Below are 15458 nucleotides of genomic sequence, written 5' to 3' on the forward strand. Positions count from 1 at the left end.
ATGCATTAACATATTTAATGCATTTATCCCAGGTCTGGTCTATGTTAACCTTATGTGTACGCTAAAGATCGCAATTTTCAAGATAATTTGATAAAAAAAATGGTTGAAATTGGTCCATTATTTCACATAGACCCCATACAACCGTACAACCCACCGAATAGTGCTTTTTCAGCTCATAATTCTTTTAAATGTACTAGTATCTCTACAAAAATCGATATAACTTAGTTTTGTATAATGTCTGACTCTGCAGACTTTCGTAATGTTCGGATCTCATTTGACGCTAGACCCCACAGAAAATGTCATGAAGATCAATAGTTCACTTATAAACAGTATATAATCCATATACCAACATAAATAAGTATAGACCCACATTTACCGCTGCGCCCGTATAATGCCGCTTTAAAAAAACACTTCTTTGTCAACAAATAGTTAATATATTTCGGAATTAAGGTAAAAAAACTATTTTAATGCGATATTATTATTAATAATACACCTTTTTAACATACATATTATGTACCACTCATTGGTGGACATTATATGAAAACTTTGACCGATCCGTTAAAAATTGCGCTGAAGAATTATAGTGTAAGTAATGGATCTTATATGGGGAAATGGATCTTATATGGGAGCTATTGTCAATTACGGACCGTTTATGGAGGTTTTGGTTTCTATTGACATTAGATTTATATTTGCAAAGATTTTACGGTAATACCCAGCTTCTAGAATCCATTTTCGGGAGTAAATACTATATAAATTTGTTATATGGGAGCTATTGTCAATTACGGACCGTTTATGGAGGTTTTGGTTTCTATCGACATTAGATTTATATTTGCAAAGATTTTATGGTAATACCCAGCTTCTAGAATCCATTTTCGGGAGTAAATACTATATAAATTTGTATGGGAGCTATATGAAATTTTCAACCGGCGGTCATAATTTTCAACAATGATAATACCTGGACAAAAGAAAAGTCAAAAGAAAGGAAACCAAGAAAAACAAGCTGATTAAAAAGATGCATATGTATATTTTAGGTCGATTCGAAAAATATAAAAGAATGGACCTGAAATAGAATGTGATATACAAATAAAAACATCCAACTTCAGAAAAACATTAAAAATTAGTTTAAATTCCTTTATTTTAATTTAGAATTTTAATTGTTTTATTATTATTAATTATTTGATTAATTTATTAATATATCCAATTGGAGTTTAAAAAACTTCGAAATATAACAGTCATAACAAATAATACCCAATAAATATTATTGATATGAATGTGTAATAGATTTATTTTAAACTTTGGCAACTCTAGCCTTATCACAATGACAGCTGTCAACAATATGTACTAAAAATACTATGTACTAAACAGAAGAAAAAAAGTGTACCAACAACGCATTGTAAATAAAAGAAAATATAGAAAATTTATGAAAAAATCATAAATTTTCTTAAAAATCAATTTAATTAAATTTTTACAAAAAATATAACAAAATGAGTAATCCTGCAGCACCATTTGGTATACAAAGTACAGCTGGAGCTGTTCCCGTAAGAAATGAAAAAGGTTTGTAAAAGTTGATTGTAATTATGACAATGTGTTGGACAAAAATATGAAATTATAAATCATTTTTAGGCCAAATTTCTATGCAAAAGGTGAAGGTGCAGCGTTATATATCAGGCAAAAGACCAGATTATGCCAAATATGGTTCCAGTTCAGAAGACAGTGATTTAGAGGATTTTATAGACCATCGCCGCAAACAACAGGCCGCAGCCCATCATGAGAGACGTCAACGCAAAGATAAAGAAGATGAACACAGACGCTACGATGACGATCGACAAAATGAGGAACAGGAAGAAGAGGAAGCTGAAATTGACGATCCTCGTCTAAGACGTTTGCGGGCCAGACCTGTTGAACCTGATGAATTGGAAAGAGAACGTATGGAACGACATCGTCACATACACGAACCCGAGTTACTGGAAGAAAGTGATTCGGAAGATGAGCAGGAGGAACAACAACGTATGGTGGAAAAAGCCACCAATAAAATTACATTAGCCTCTGAATCGGACTCTGATTCCGATATAAGTGAAACTGAATTGGAAAACAGACGTACAAAATTGAGACAACGTATGTTGCAGCAACAAAAGGAAGAAGAGATTCTCCAGAAAGAGGAAGAAAAACAATCAGAATCTTCAGACTCTGAAAGTTCCGAATATGAAGAAGAAACTGAGAGTGAGGAGGATAATGAACCCAGATTGAAACCTTTATTTGTACGTAAAAAAGATCGTGCCACTATACAGGAAAAGGAGCGAGAAGCTCAAAAACAAAAGCAATTAGAAATAGAAGCAAAACGTTCGGCCAAAGAGAGAAGACGTAATACGTTGCGTCTGGTCGAGGAAAGTGTTAAGAAAGATTTGGAAAAGACTAAGGTAGTAAAAGAAAATGATTTAGATAGTTAATTTGTATTGAATGCTACTTATATTTTTAAGAATGACACGGCTGAACCTCACATTGAAGATGTTTGTACAGATGATGAAAATGATGAGGTCGAGTATGAAGCTTGGAAATTGAGAGAATTGAAACGTATGAAGCGTGATCGTGAGGAAAGAGAAAAGTAAGTTTTGTTTATACAGACTTAGATCCTAAGATTGTTTTGGTTAGGAAAACAAAGTCTGTTTATAGAAAAGAAATTAAAAGTTATGTTTATTCCCCTTAATTGGGAGGGTGTATGGGGATTGTACTGAAGTTTTAACGCCTTAAAATATTGGTGCAAACCCACCAATCGGCTTAGAATCATTTTCTGCATCGTCAAGCTAACTCTGATAAGCCAGCAGGACTCTAATGACTTTTGAAATGATAGTACATTATTTGGCCCTAGCCCTTATATTTAGTCCCCTTCAGAAAATGGCTTGAATGCCACAAAATGTATTTAAATATTTTATATAAATATGAATCGTTCTACCGCATTATATTTCGATCGGTTCATATTTAACCCTAGCACCCATATAAAGACTCTTTTAGACATTAACTTATGAAGTGAGAGGATGCGGTATGCTCAATTGATAGAATTCTATTCCTATAAAAAGACTAGAGCAACTCGAAAATCTCCAACAATGATTAACATTTCAGACATTTTATAATTTATGATTTCTAAATCTCTTTTTACAGTGCCGAACGTGAAATAGCCGAAATCGAACGTATGCGTAATCTCACCGACGAAGAGCGTCGCCAAGAATTACGACAGAATCCCAAACTTGTTACCAATAAAGCAGTTAAGGGTAAATATAAGTTCTTGCAGAAATACTATCATCGTGGTGCTTTCTATTTGGATGAAGAGAATGATGTACTGAAACGTGACTTTGCTCAAGCCACTTTAGAAGATCATTTCGATAAGACTATCTTACCCAAAGTTATGCAAGTTAAAAATTTCGGACGTTGTGGTCGTACCAAATATACACATTTAGTTGATCAAGATACCACAAAATTCGATTCACCCTGGTATGCTGAAACCTCCAATAATATCAAATTTCATAATGAACGTGCGGGCGGCATGAAACAAGTATTCGATAAACCTTCTTTATCAAAACGTAAGAAATTAGAGTAATTTCTCTTTGGAGTGGATATTTTTTTGTACGTATTAAGTTACTGTAGTTTAAATTATAAGGTAAATTACCTTTTTAATAAATATATATGATCTTTATTTTCATTTGTTTGAAATTTTATTTATAACACTTAAAAGATAGTTGTAGAAAAGAAAGACACCTGTTTGTTTTAAATATTACTTTAACAGTTGATGACCATTGCCTTTAAGGGTATGGACTATATAGAGAAGTTTAGTGGCAATTTGGTCAAAAAGTAGACAAATTTATTGTTTATATTTTTATTTGATTATGATTGATGACTTTTGTTGTAGGTTGTAAATTAAAATCCATTTTTTTCTCAAGATAACCAAATATTTTTGTTAAGATTAGCTAGTTAATTTAACTAGTAGTACAATCGTCACTGCTAATTTCTGTTTGGACTGAAATTTAACAAACTTAATGACGGAGCGGTTAGAAGTTGTTTGAACTGGTAAGATGTGGAAAGGTAAATATAATATTTTTAATAATTGTACACATTTTACATTATCTGTTGCTTTTTAGATTCTTTAAAGTTGATAATAACGCTAGTAACTCTTTACTAATGAGATTAATTTTGCAAATATTTGTATACAGTAAATACAGAAAATAACACACTCATAAATTCGTAGGATAAAGGTTTATAGAACAATAGGTTTATAGAACAATTTTGTATCTTATAAGTGATTAGACCCCTTATTTCAAGTCTCTTGATATTCAAAATATCTTTCTTTTTTTGTAATAAATATATAATAGTTTCTTTTATTATAAATATAAAATACCCAAAAAGAAAACCTTAACTTAAAACTATAAATTAAAAAGCCAAACCTAAATACTCACGACATACCGGATTTTCCGTATAGTATTGTTTAAACTTGCAAGCATACTTATTACGTTCTGCCACAAAGCCAAAGTTGTTAAATGTTTTCGAAATATAAGCGTACACATCCAGAACTTTGGCATGAGCTTCCAATTTACGAAATAGTTCTACAGCTCTCTCCAAAATACCCAGAGATTTAACTAAACGTTTGTGCTGCTGTTCACGATCCCTACCGGCTGCTACGAGACAACGTACAAATGTAAAATCAGTTTTAGCACGATCGTAAATACCACCATTAATGTAAATTTTATCCATGGAATTACGTAGAGCTTGTAATGCTTTTTGCGGCAAACCCATTTGCAATAGTACTTGTGCAATAATAGTATCGATGAGAGCATGTTCATATTGCATATAGGCAGATTCGGAGAGTACAGAGGCCTGCATTAAAAGTTCTATAGTTTCGGCGGAAACATTATTTTCAGACAAACTATTGTAGGCTAATAGTATTAAGACGCGTATTTGCCTTAAAACATCCAACTCCTTATTGCCCAGCAAATGTTGTAAAATTCCTCGAGCAGTATTGTTATAACCTTTAGCTATATAAACAGAAGCTCTTTGTATGTTGCCATCATGTTTATCCAGCAAATACAGTTGACAGCACCAGCGTAAAGCCTCCTGCCAACGACCCCGATACATGGCCTGCTGTATGGAAATATGACACTCGCTAGTCATCCAATCGCCTGCAAAAGGATGACGAGGAAATCTGGTGCGTGCATGATGTATTAAAACAGCACTTAGCTGGTATTCACCTTGTGTATTAAACCAAAGAGCAAGATTCGATAGCACCTTGCTCACACTCTCCGAATTGCTGACATCACCAAAAACCCAAGTCTTTTTTAAATTCAGTAATAGTTGTGAATACAAAGCCGACATTTCATAACGACCATATAAAACCCACAAAGTAGTTCGTAAAGCCAGAGAATCGGATATATGCTCCAGCAGAGAGTTCTTGTTATTTAGTTCATCACTTTTCAATAGTAATTCGAACAAATCCAAAGGTAAATAACCACATTTGGCACCAAAAGCCACCACAAATTCAATAGCCAATGACAAACTCTGTATAAGACCAGGATCTTGTATATCGGGTAAGCTTTTTTCAAAGGGTCCTATGCGACTGCTGTTCAAAAGACAATACCAAGAATTGGCCAAATCTAGGCAACGTTTATCCCCACATTCCTGAGCCAACATGATACATTCCCTTAAAGCACTTAAAGCTTCTTTCTTATGATTAAAACTTGCATGCAGAATGGCTAAATTAACACTGAAATATTGAAATCCCTTCTGTTCATATTGACCCATCATATGCATGGGACTGCGATCAAAAGAACGATGTAGAGCATCTATCGAACCGAAGACATCACGCAAACGCAGTTGATTCATATAGCCCAGAAAGTAGGATTTGGCATTGAGCGGATTATCTTGTATTATTTCGTTTAGTTTGGTTTGCATTTCCAACGGTGGCAATGCTCGCAACTCATTTTTTTCCAGCAAATTACATTGTTGTGTGACAAACAGTTGAGCCTGTTTGGGAGACCATTTACTGTGAGGATTGCGATCTTGATGCACCGTTTCGGTATCGAGCACAGATTCTTCCATGGTATTGTCATCATCGGTATCATTGGTGGCCGTGTGACTATCAAGCATATTTCCGCGCATCAATTTGCGGGGACCAATAGTAAGGGAACGAATGCCTGTCAAAAATATTAGAGAAAATGTTTAATAGTATTTTTTTTCTATTCCATGCCGTTTTGCCAATCTATTCGTACTACTAAATCTCGTTTTCCAATTATAACTTCACTGAACTCACCCTTTTCATAATACAAACAGATATTTTTATGCAAAGCCATCATCTGAGGAAATGACAGACGTTCCAGAATAACTCCAACACGTCTTATATACAATCCCACCAAGCTAAACTGGCTCACCCCCAATTGTTCGGCTAACATTTTTTCAATATTCTCCATTTCAGCAAAATCAAATAATGTCTCAATGCCCAATGAAAACAAATCAGACATAACCTTTTCAAAACCTTCCAAATGTAAAGGATCTATTTTGTATTTGGTGGAGCACAACAATTGGTACAAATCATTGTAGGTCATATCCGGATATTGTATCAATTTCAAGAGAAGCATGCAGAAATTCCGTCGCGATTGGGCGGGATAAGGTATGCCAGCATCATTGGCCGCCTTTTTAGCCTGTAGTATGAAGGAAAATCATAAAAAGATGAATTGCATTTGTTATTTAATTGAGAATAACTCACCTTGATGTATTGTTGCACCAATATTAACACTGCCACTTTGTGTGGTGTTGGAGTTTCTATACGCGATAATGTGGGATTTCGAGGATCTAATGCTTCTAATTCCTCAAAATGCATTTTGAAGTTTTGTTTTCTTGAAATATTAAATTATTATTATAAACAAAAAACGCCGGCAAAAATTGAATACAAATTGCAAATTATTTGAATTTGCCAACAGGGATGATTGGAATGGAACTGACAGCTGTTTTTTGCAAAACAAATACAGAGTTGCTAGAAAGAGTTGCCACTGTTTGTATTGCATTATCGGGACGTAAGTAAGGTGTTATTGTATATTCTAAGCTTGGCATAAATATAATATTCTAATTATGCCATGATTCGTGGATTCAAATTCTATTAAAAATTTATATAAACATTCCAAGAACTAATGTAATACATTACGCTATATTGGAATATTAAGATCAGTTTAAATTTAGACTAGACTGTAGTTTTGAGTTTAAACTTCACATTGTAACATATTTTAGGATAAACTAGTCTATACATTATTATAGACTTTGGACTAGACTTTTATAGTCCAGACTAAATTCTAGACTTAAGAAGTGCTTTTAGTCTTTGGACAAAATTATACGTTGGACTTTGGATCATATTATAATCTGGACTAATTCAAACTTTGGAATAAATAATAGCCTTTGGAATATATTATAATATGGACTTTGGTCTATACTATAGTCTTGAATGTGAACTAGACTGAAGTCTTAACTTTTGAAAGCCTAGATTTCGGACGTTAAACAAAATTACATTATAGATTTTGTACTATAGACTGGACCGAATACTATAAAAACCCCTATAACATCGATTTTTTTCTTGTCGAATTTGTTCCTTTTATTTTTTTTTATAAATTAAAATCAAACTTTACCAAGCTCAATATAAAAACACCGATTATAATATTATATTTTTTATATAAAAAATCTCTAGAAATATTTAGATTGATGGTTCTAATATTTCCCATATAATCATCTTGTGGAAATTTTTTTCGATACATTTCTCGAGCCTTTTATAATGGAATTCACATATTTGCTTTAGTCACAATCAAAACAGCCGATGGCACTAAACCCAAAACACTTAAAGGTTTCTCATAGTCATCGTAATCGAAGACCTTGCGAGGAAACGAAGTCATTAGACCAAATGGCATATCACTGCCAGTTTTCATTTGTATGAACAAACGTACGGCCGACAGATTTTCATTGATGCTAAAGGTTTCGGTAAGAGCAGAACCATCCTGTAAACGAATTTGTATGCGTGTCTCTTTGTACTCCTTAGGGGGAGATTTGACGGCAGTGGCAGTGGGCGGTGTAGTAGAAGTTACCGCGGCTGAAACTACTGGAGCCTCGGCTGTAGGCGATTGTTGTTGGCTCAACTTGCGACGTGCCTTATCTGCCTCAATTTGAGCTCGCACTCTATCACGGGCTGCTTTTTCCTCGGCCTTCTCCCTTTTGCGTTGTTCTACAATTTTTTTCATTTCCATTTCTTCTAAACGTTTGCGAGCCTCTGTCATGTCTTTGCCGGATTTGATGCGATTACGTTCTCTTTCTAAAGCTTCTTGCTTTTCCCTTTCTTCGCGTTCCAGACGTTTTAGTTTCAGTTTCTCTTCAATAAGAGCCAATTGCTGTTTTTTCTCTTCCTCGGTCAAAGGTTTCTTTTCCTCAGTGGATTCGGAAAAATTACTATGCCCGGTCTTGGCAGCATGAAATTCAACTTCTGATTGATCTTTGCACAGTTTACCGCAATCATCACATTTCAAAGATTTGGCCACGCCACCCTCCTCTGTGGTATTCGAAGTTGAGGGTGCTTCGGTATTTGCGGGAGAAGCCGGCTCTCCTACGGCACTACCAGCCGCCTCTTTAGGTATCTCTTCATCTGCATGAGCCAGCAACCATTCCATAGCCGGTTCTACACCTTTATAATTTGTAGCCTTTATGGCGTATTCACTAAATTTGCGAAAAAAGTTTAAATTGGGATTCACAAAAATTACAACCGGCATAATGTTATCGGCCTTTATTACTTACGCTCTTTCTTTGGGAAAACCCATTTCCATTAACATTTGGACATCACCCATTGTTACTTGAGATAAAATGTATGCGATATTAATTTTTTGTAATGAAATTCTATATCTTTTTACACGATTTTGTTTTGATAGAATAAACAAAAAAATCGCAATGTCTCAAAATAAAGATGACTTCTGAGGTGAATTCACATAAGGTGGTGTAAGTCAATCAGCAAATTATTCTTTTTTCACTTGACTGGTACGCACTAATGTCAGAGTTTGTTATTGTTAGCATTTTTATATTTACAAATTTATGTTTTTTTAATTATTTATCATAATAATGTTATTTATGTAAAAAAAAATGAAAATATCAAGCATTTTATAAACAACTACATTTAAAAAAAAAAAATAAATTTTACATAATTTCAGGCACAGACTTATGTTTCTAAAATTAATCTGCCGAAATAGAATTTTTCATTTATAACAAACATTATTCCATGTAGGATATATTTTCTTTTCAAATTTTATAATTTTTATAATTATTTCTTATAAAATATAAACATTTTTCATGAAACGAATTCGCCATACTTATTGTTTTTAACATCTACGTGAACCAAATGCAAAAACAAAATACATGGAATTGTTGTTGTGGCCGAACTGCCACCACCTTATGTGAATTCGCCTTGGATGACTTCTTGAATTTTGTGATGGTGTTACCAGAATGTGTTAATTACACAAAAGACTGACGGATTCATCGTCGCACAGCCTAAACGATTGAATCTAAAGAGCTGAAATTTGGACAGGAGGTTGGTCTCCCACCAAACAGATCCATTTTTGGAAATTCGAATGTTTAGGGGATAAAAACGGTAAATTCGGTAACCTCATATCTCCTAAACTAGAAAAGATACAAAAACAGTTTAAAGCTTATCGTCGTTCATTTAAAAAATAAGCGGACAGGTGTCTGGTACTTTTTTCAAATTCGGCCCCTTTAGGGAATAAAGGGGTAAAAACAGTATTTTGGTATTTTTTTGCATCCCATGTATCTTTTAAACCAGTGAACATTCAAACAATATTGTTGACTTCTTCATAACTTGACGAAAAAATAAAAATATGAATTTAGTACTTTTTGGTTATTCGTTTTAAGGGGTGAAAATTGTACCTATTTTTGGTACTTTTTTCATAAAACATTGTTTTTGGTTTATTAACTTATACATACATATGAATACATAATAACGGCGTCCAACTTTGCAACTTTTGGAATAGAATTTTTGTTTCGTAAATAAGGAGAAAAAAATTACCAAAAGGGGTAAAAATGGGAAATTTGATTTTATTCAAATACAATGATCCAATTTGTGCTAAAGGGGTGTTATTTGGAACCCCGGTACCAAGTGACATTTTTTTGTACTTTTTCATTCTCCAACTGGTACTTTTTGAGATTTTTATGATATTGGAATCGAAACATGAAATTAATAATAGACTTTTCGGTACTTTTTCGTTCTACACAAGTACTTTTTGAGTTTTCTTTAAAATTAAACATGAAATTATGCATGTAGAGCCCGGACTAAATGAGGATCTATAAAATGAGACTTTTTGGTACTTTTTTGTTCTTCGACTGGTATTTTTTGAGTTTTCTATAAAAATTTAACCTATAAACATGATATTAAGTATTTAAAGCCCCAAGTAAATGAGAATCTTTACTTATGGTGCTTTATCGTACTTCGACTGGTACTTTTTAAGCTTTCTATAAAATTAAACCTTGAAACATAAAAATAAATATCGATACCCTGTATTCAAAAAGTGCTAAATCAATAATGTCTAGTTTTCAGGAAAGCAAAAAAAACTATTTAATTCGTGAAATATTGCATTAAAAGACAATATTTCTTCCATAATATGTTTTCAACATCCTTACTAATTCTTACCTATGAACAAATTTTAATATTTTGCACATTTTAGCTTCTTATTTAAGATAGCACTTTTTGGTCGACAAAAAAACAAACATTTGTTCTAAGTTGGCATGTTTTGTTCAAAGAATAGAACAAAAATTTCTTCTAATAATATGCGTTATTTTATAATTTTATGAAATGTTTTTTTTAAGGATATAAGTCAAACCAGTAAGTCCAATAAGATGCATTTACACCATTTAAGTAGAAAAACTCATGGCATATCTGCTTGTTTACTATTCCTTATTCTCAGTACAAATATTTTAAATTATGAAAAGTTTTTTAATATAAAAAGTACCAATATTTTTTGAATAATACTCCATAATTTGCACATTTAAAGACTTTTTTATAATCAAAATTCTAAATTGGAACCATCGAATATTATAGATCTTAGTGTTATAAACGATTTCTGAAATAACTTTACATTTTTCGGAAAAACATTATTTAAAGTCTAAAACTGGCTTTATATACAAATATATAAATGATCATATCTTAAAAACTATACATTCAATTTATTAATATTCACCTGTTTTGTGTTCAGCATGTTCATCTTGTTAATATACAAAATAAATTTGAAGTTTTAAAAAATTTTGTAAAATTTGTATGGAAGTTAGCACTTATTTTCTTCAATAAAAATTTAACTTTGAGGTAGCATATTAACAAAAATTGTTGTTAAAAGTGCAAAAATTACTTTTTTGGTTTCAAATTTATACCAGACGTGGATCATGCATTGAGGAATCCTTTTGCATCAAAAACTTACTTTGCCCAAAATTGAGTTCGCACTTTTTGAATATAGGGTCACGATATGTAGAGCCCGGGGTAAATTAGAATCTATAAAAGGGGCGCCCTTTGGTAATTTTTCGTTCTTCAAATGGTACTTTTTGAGTTTTCTATTATAATGAACCTAGAAACATAAAACTAAGCAATCAGAGACTTGAGAGAATGAAATTTTAAACTGGAATATTTTATGGTACCTTTTCGTTCTTTAACTGGTACTTTTTGAATTTTCTATAATATTGAACCTAAAATTGGACACGCAGCTTGCTGATTGTATAAAAATCTGTATGCGTGGAATTTCTGATTTAATAATAATCTATAAAAAGGCACTGTCTGGTACTTTATCGTTCTTCAACTGTTTTTTTTCTGCAATATTGAGACTAGAAACATAAAATCAAACTTATAGAGTTCTCTAAAAGGGGGACTTTTTGATATTGCATTTTATTCCATTACGATGAGGGTAGCGAAGCACACTGGGTATAGCTAGTACATTATAATTTAAATAGAAAAAAATACTTGAATTCAATCGTTGAATTACAGTTTAATTTAAACCTTGAAGTATAATGTAATTCAAATCGAAAAAATCCTACTGATATTTATGTATGTATGTACAATGTGCATATGTATATATGTGTGTATATAATAGATTCAAAATATTATATGCATTTATATTTATCTATGTATGTCTGGTGAAACATATAGTTTATGAAACAGACCTTTTATTAAACAAATTAAGCAAATGGATATTTTAAACATACATAAGTACAAAATGAATGAAATATGATTCTTATTACATATCAAATACATTAGTAGGTGATTTTTATAAACTATTGTTAAACAGACACTTTGCAGCATGTTTACATCTTCAAAGGTTCAAATAAATCAGCCAGATATTTTAAAATTTCCATCATGCCATAAATTCATTTTTAAATCACTTAAATACCTTTTGTTTAAATTTACAATCGAAAATTAACGGGTTTAATCTATAGTGTGATGAAATAGAAAATATTTTATTCTTTTAAAAATGTTTTACATTTTTTTTTGTTTGACAAGAAAATAAAGTTTGAAGAAAATTTTTTGTTTATTCTTTTACTTGAAAACAGAATTGGAATTAAAGTTGAAATCCAGTTAAATTTATAAGAAAATCACTTATTGAAACTTTTAAAATTTGGTGTTCTTCAAATCGAATTTTTATTTTAACGTAGAATTCAGAAAAATAAACATATTTTAGCTTTGTTCCAGAACTTTTCTGGCTAATGAGAATTAACGAATTTTCTCTTCGTACTTGTAAAAAGTATGGGTACAGAAAAAACTAAATTTCTCTTTCAATAAATAAAAAATTCAAACATTTTTTGTTTTCAATGTACTTTTTAAACAAATAATTTATTTGACAATTGTTTTCTATTGTATATCTTTGTTTTTACATTATTGAACATTTTCTTAATGCAAAATTTTTTGGAAACTGATTTTCTGCAAGAAGTTTTATATGGAGGATAGGGTCAAATATAGGCCGATCCTCGTAAAACTTGGAGAAAGGATTTGTTTTCAATTTTTAAGAATTTTTTATCCATCCTTGCATAATTTCTCGCACAACTTTTGTGCTTGCTCTGTTTTGTTGTTATAAAGAATATATTTTCTTCCAAAATCCTACTTTCTGATCTCTCGGATTCAGTTTTTATTTAAAATCGTTGAAAATTTAAAAACTAAACGTAGTTGAAAACTTAGCCGGCTTACAGTCGATTTTAAGCCGCCGCCGACATATTTAGTGTCTTTAATATTTAGTGCCGTTAATATTTGTCGGCGCAGGGCTCTGCTTTGATAAGAAAAAGTAAAACACAATAAACAAAACAATCTATCGAAAGCGTCCATTTTTTAAGTATTTCATTAAATAATTTTCGCAAATAGTAGTTTAAAAGATCTTAAAGTACAATGACTGAATCTCCAAAATTAAAAAATATTTCGATAAGAGTTAAACGCACTCGTCGTAATACGGAAACGGTAGATGAGGCACGTGAACAAGTATCAATGAAACGTTGCACCGTAAGACTGCAACGTTATAATGCTGAAGAACTTAGAAAGTTGGGTAAGATTAATATTAATTAAATAATTATTGTGTTCTATAGCAATATAATTCGTTTTTATTTTAGCTATAGTACGTTCCACACCTTTAACAGATGAGACTAATAAACCAAAAAACATTAGAAATATGGTGGTGCGTGTACGTCGTCTAATCAATGCAGATGGCCTATTTCTTCAATAAACTGCATGCTGATGGGGATGATTTAACAACCTGCTGATAAATCATCTCTTTTATTCTTATCACAATTTTCTATTTTCTAAAAGTATTTTATTTTAAAATCTTTCTTATATTAATTTTCTTATATCTAAACAATACTTCTGAATTGGTAATTATTAAACAATCAAAGAAATAAATTAAAACATTGATATTGTTCATCATAGTATGATAAAAAAAAGAATGTTAATAGTATATACAGTTACTTAGAAATCCAGTGCTTAGTTCAGATTTGATGTTGAATGCAATTTATAGTGTATAATAGTTACGTATATATGTATGTATGTATGTATACCAATGACTTTGTTGTATAAAAGATTAAGAAGGACTTTAAATGTATGTACATGTGAATGTATACTTTCGTGGATGTTTTGAAAACAATGAAATTTTTTTAAGAACTCCTTAAATGTTCAGCAAGAAGTGTGATATTAAATACATATATTTTGCTATAAATCGATGGTACATTACGTTAATAGTAACCATTAGGCCCATAGGCGAAGACACAGTAAAAACAGTATCAAAACAACTATTTTTCTTAAAGTTTATTTCTTTTGTGAACCGGAAATTTGGTCAATATCAGCTATTGAGATACATAACCTTAGGTAACAACCCCAATAAACCAAAGAACGATATGATAGCGAAAACGGTATTGCTTTTAAAGGGCGATTATGATATCATATTTCATTATTTAAAACGATATTATTATAATATCGTTTTGTATTTTGTTTCCAATAAAAAAATTAAGAAAATACAAACATTTGAAAAAAACTTCAAACATAAAAATAATTTCAATAAAAATTTTCGAACATAAGAAAACTAAAAAGGATATTATAATAAAATCAACTAAATTATTGATAAATAATCCAAATAAATACGCGAATTTCGTTCGATACTTCAGTTTTGTGGTAAGTTGACATGAATGCAATTTTGAAAAGTTTCAGGTATTTGCAAGACAATGCATAATGTAATGAAAAATATGATTACTTTAAAATATGTATTAATGTATGTATGTAAATATGTACAAATGAATGCAATCCTTCCCTTTTCAGGCTTTTTTATATGTATAATAGCGAAATATTAAGTTAAATAGCGTTTTAAATGAAATTTTAAGAATAAAAGAGCATACAGAAAAAAAACTGAAAAAGGCGATTTAACTATCATTATTTTTGGAAATTATGATAGCGAAAACGATATCATAATTTTATGGAAAAACGATATCATAAGGAAAGGTACCATTTAGTACGTAAATACTATCGTTCTCGATACGAGAACGACTATCACTTATGATATTTTTTATCACCTAATCGTTTTGATATCGTTATAATATCGTTTGGTTTATTGGGAACTCTTCAGTCAGTTGATTTTTCTATTAGAAAATATGGAAAAATATTTAACAATAGCAAAATTTTCATTAGGATTTGAAAGTAAAATTTATATATCGAGGGACTATATTCAATAGTTCTATCTGGCATTTTCACGAAAATAAGATTTTGATGGCAAAATATCCTGCATCAGTGACATAAATTTCAAAGAAGAAAAATATTTTTTGGCAATAAATAAAATAAGAGTTCAGAATGCAAAACTCTCTATCATATCCAAAAATTGCTTCAAACTCTATTATGTTGGATAATTTTTTGTTGCAAAACAAGTATTTTTACTAATTCG

General features: G+C 31.2%; 3 protein-coding genes across 3 annotated transcripts; 1 reads left to right on the top strand and 2 right to left on the bottom strand.

The window, feature by feature from the left end:
- The first annotated feature begins 1326 nt into the window (after positions 1-1326).
- LOC119608893 (microfibrillar-associated protein 1) lies at positions 1327-3688 on the top strand. Its single transcript, XM_037963468.1, has 4 exons — positions 1327-1554; positions 1624-2417; positions 2478-2602; positions 3157-3688. The coding sequence occupies exons 1-4, from the start codon at positions 1485-1487 to the stop codon at positions 3590-3592; spliced, it is 1425 nt and encodes a 474-aa protein (XP_037819396.1). The 5' UTR covers positions 1327-1484; the 3' UTR covers positions 3593-3688.
- A 9-nt stretch (positions 3689-3697) lies between these two features.
- LOC119608892 (anaphase-promoting complex subunit 5) lies at positions 3698-6980 on the bottom strand. The gene is made up of 3 exons (XM_037963467.1): positions 6746-6980; positions 6293-6680; positions 3698-6176 (listed from the first exon to the last, which is right to left on the bottom strand). The coding sequence occupies exons 1-3, from the start codon at positions 6857-6859 to the stop codon at positions 4420-4422; spliced, it is 2259 nt and encodes a 752-aa protein (XP_037819395.1). The 5' UTR covers positions 6860-6980; the 3' UTR covers positions 3698-4419.
- Positions 6981-7595: 615 nt separating this feature from the next.
- LOC119608897 (UBX domain-containing protein 1) lies at positions 7596-9041 on the bottom strand. The gene is made up of 2 exons (XM_037963474.1): positions 8806-9041; positions 7596-8727 (listed from the first exon to the last, which is right to left on the bottom strand). Exons 1-2 carry the CDS (start codon positions 8853-8855, stop codon positions 7806-7808), a joined length of 972 nt encoding a protein of 323 aa, XP_037819402.1. The 5' UTR covers positions 8856-9041; the 3' UTR covers positions 7596-7805.
- Between the last annotated feature and the right edge of the window lie 6417 nt (positions 9042-15458).

Source organism: Lucilia sericata, unplaced genomic scaffold (assembly GCF_015586225.1).
Source record: "Lucilia sericata isolate MDLA Ls3-8-SP2 unplaced genomic scaffold, ASM1558622v1 Contig000898F_arrow, whole genome shotgun sequence".
Lineage (NCBI taxonomy): Eukaryota > Metazoa > Arthropoda > Insecta > Diptera > Calliphoridae > Lucilia > Lucilia sericata.

What these genes read in the sequence shown, in the direction of transcription:
- LOC119608897 (XM_037963474.1), bottom strand. Translation starts at nt 8,855, where the DNA reads ATGGGTGATGTCCAAATGTTAATGGAAATGGGTTTTCCCAAAGAAAGA. An exon ending in GGTTTTCCCAAAGAAAGAGC is followed by an intron (nt 8,728 to 8,805) that starts GTAAGTAATAAA and finishes TCGCAAATTTAG; the next exon opens with TGAATACGCCATAAAGGCTA.
- LOC119608892 (XM_037963467.1), bottom strand. Translation starts at nt 6,859, where the DNA reads ATGCATTTTGAGGAATTAGAAGCATTAGATCCTCGAAATCCCACATTA. An exon ending in TGGTGCAACAATACATCAAG is followed by an intron (nt 6,681 to 6,745) that starts GTGAGTTATTCT and finishes TTCATACTACAG; the next exon opens with GCTAAAAAGGCGGCCAATGA. An exon ending in CTGTTTGTATTATGAAAAGG is followed by an intron (nt 6,177 to 6,292) that starts GTGAGTTCAGTG and finishes TATTTTTGACAG; the next exon opens with GCATTCGTTCCCTTACTATT.
- LOC119608893 (XM_037963468.1), top strand. Translation starts at nt 1,485, where the DNA reads ATGAGTAATCCTGCAGCACCATTTGGTATACAAAGTACAGCTGGAGCT. An exon ending in TCCCGTAAGAAATGAAAAAG is followed by an intron (nt 1,555 to 1,623) that starts GTTTGTAAAAGT and finishes AATCATTTTTAG; the next exon opens with GCCAAATTTCTATGCAAAAG. An exon ending in GATCGTGAGGAAAGAGAAAA is followed by an intron (nt 2,603 to 3,156) that starts GTAAGTTTTGTT and finishes CTCTTTTTACAG; the next exon opens with TGCCGAACGTGAAATAGCCG.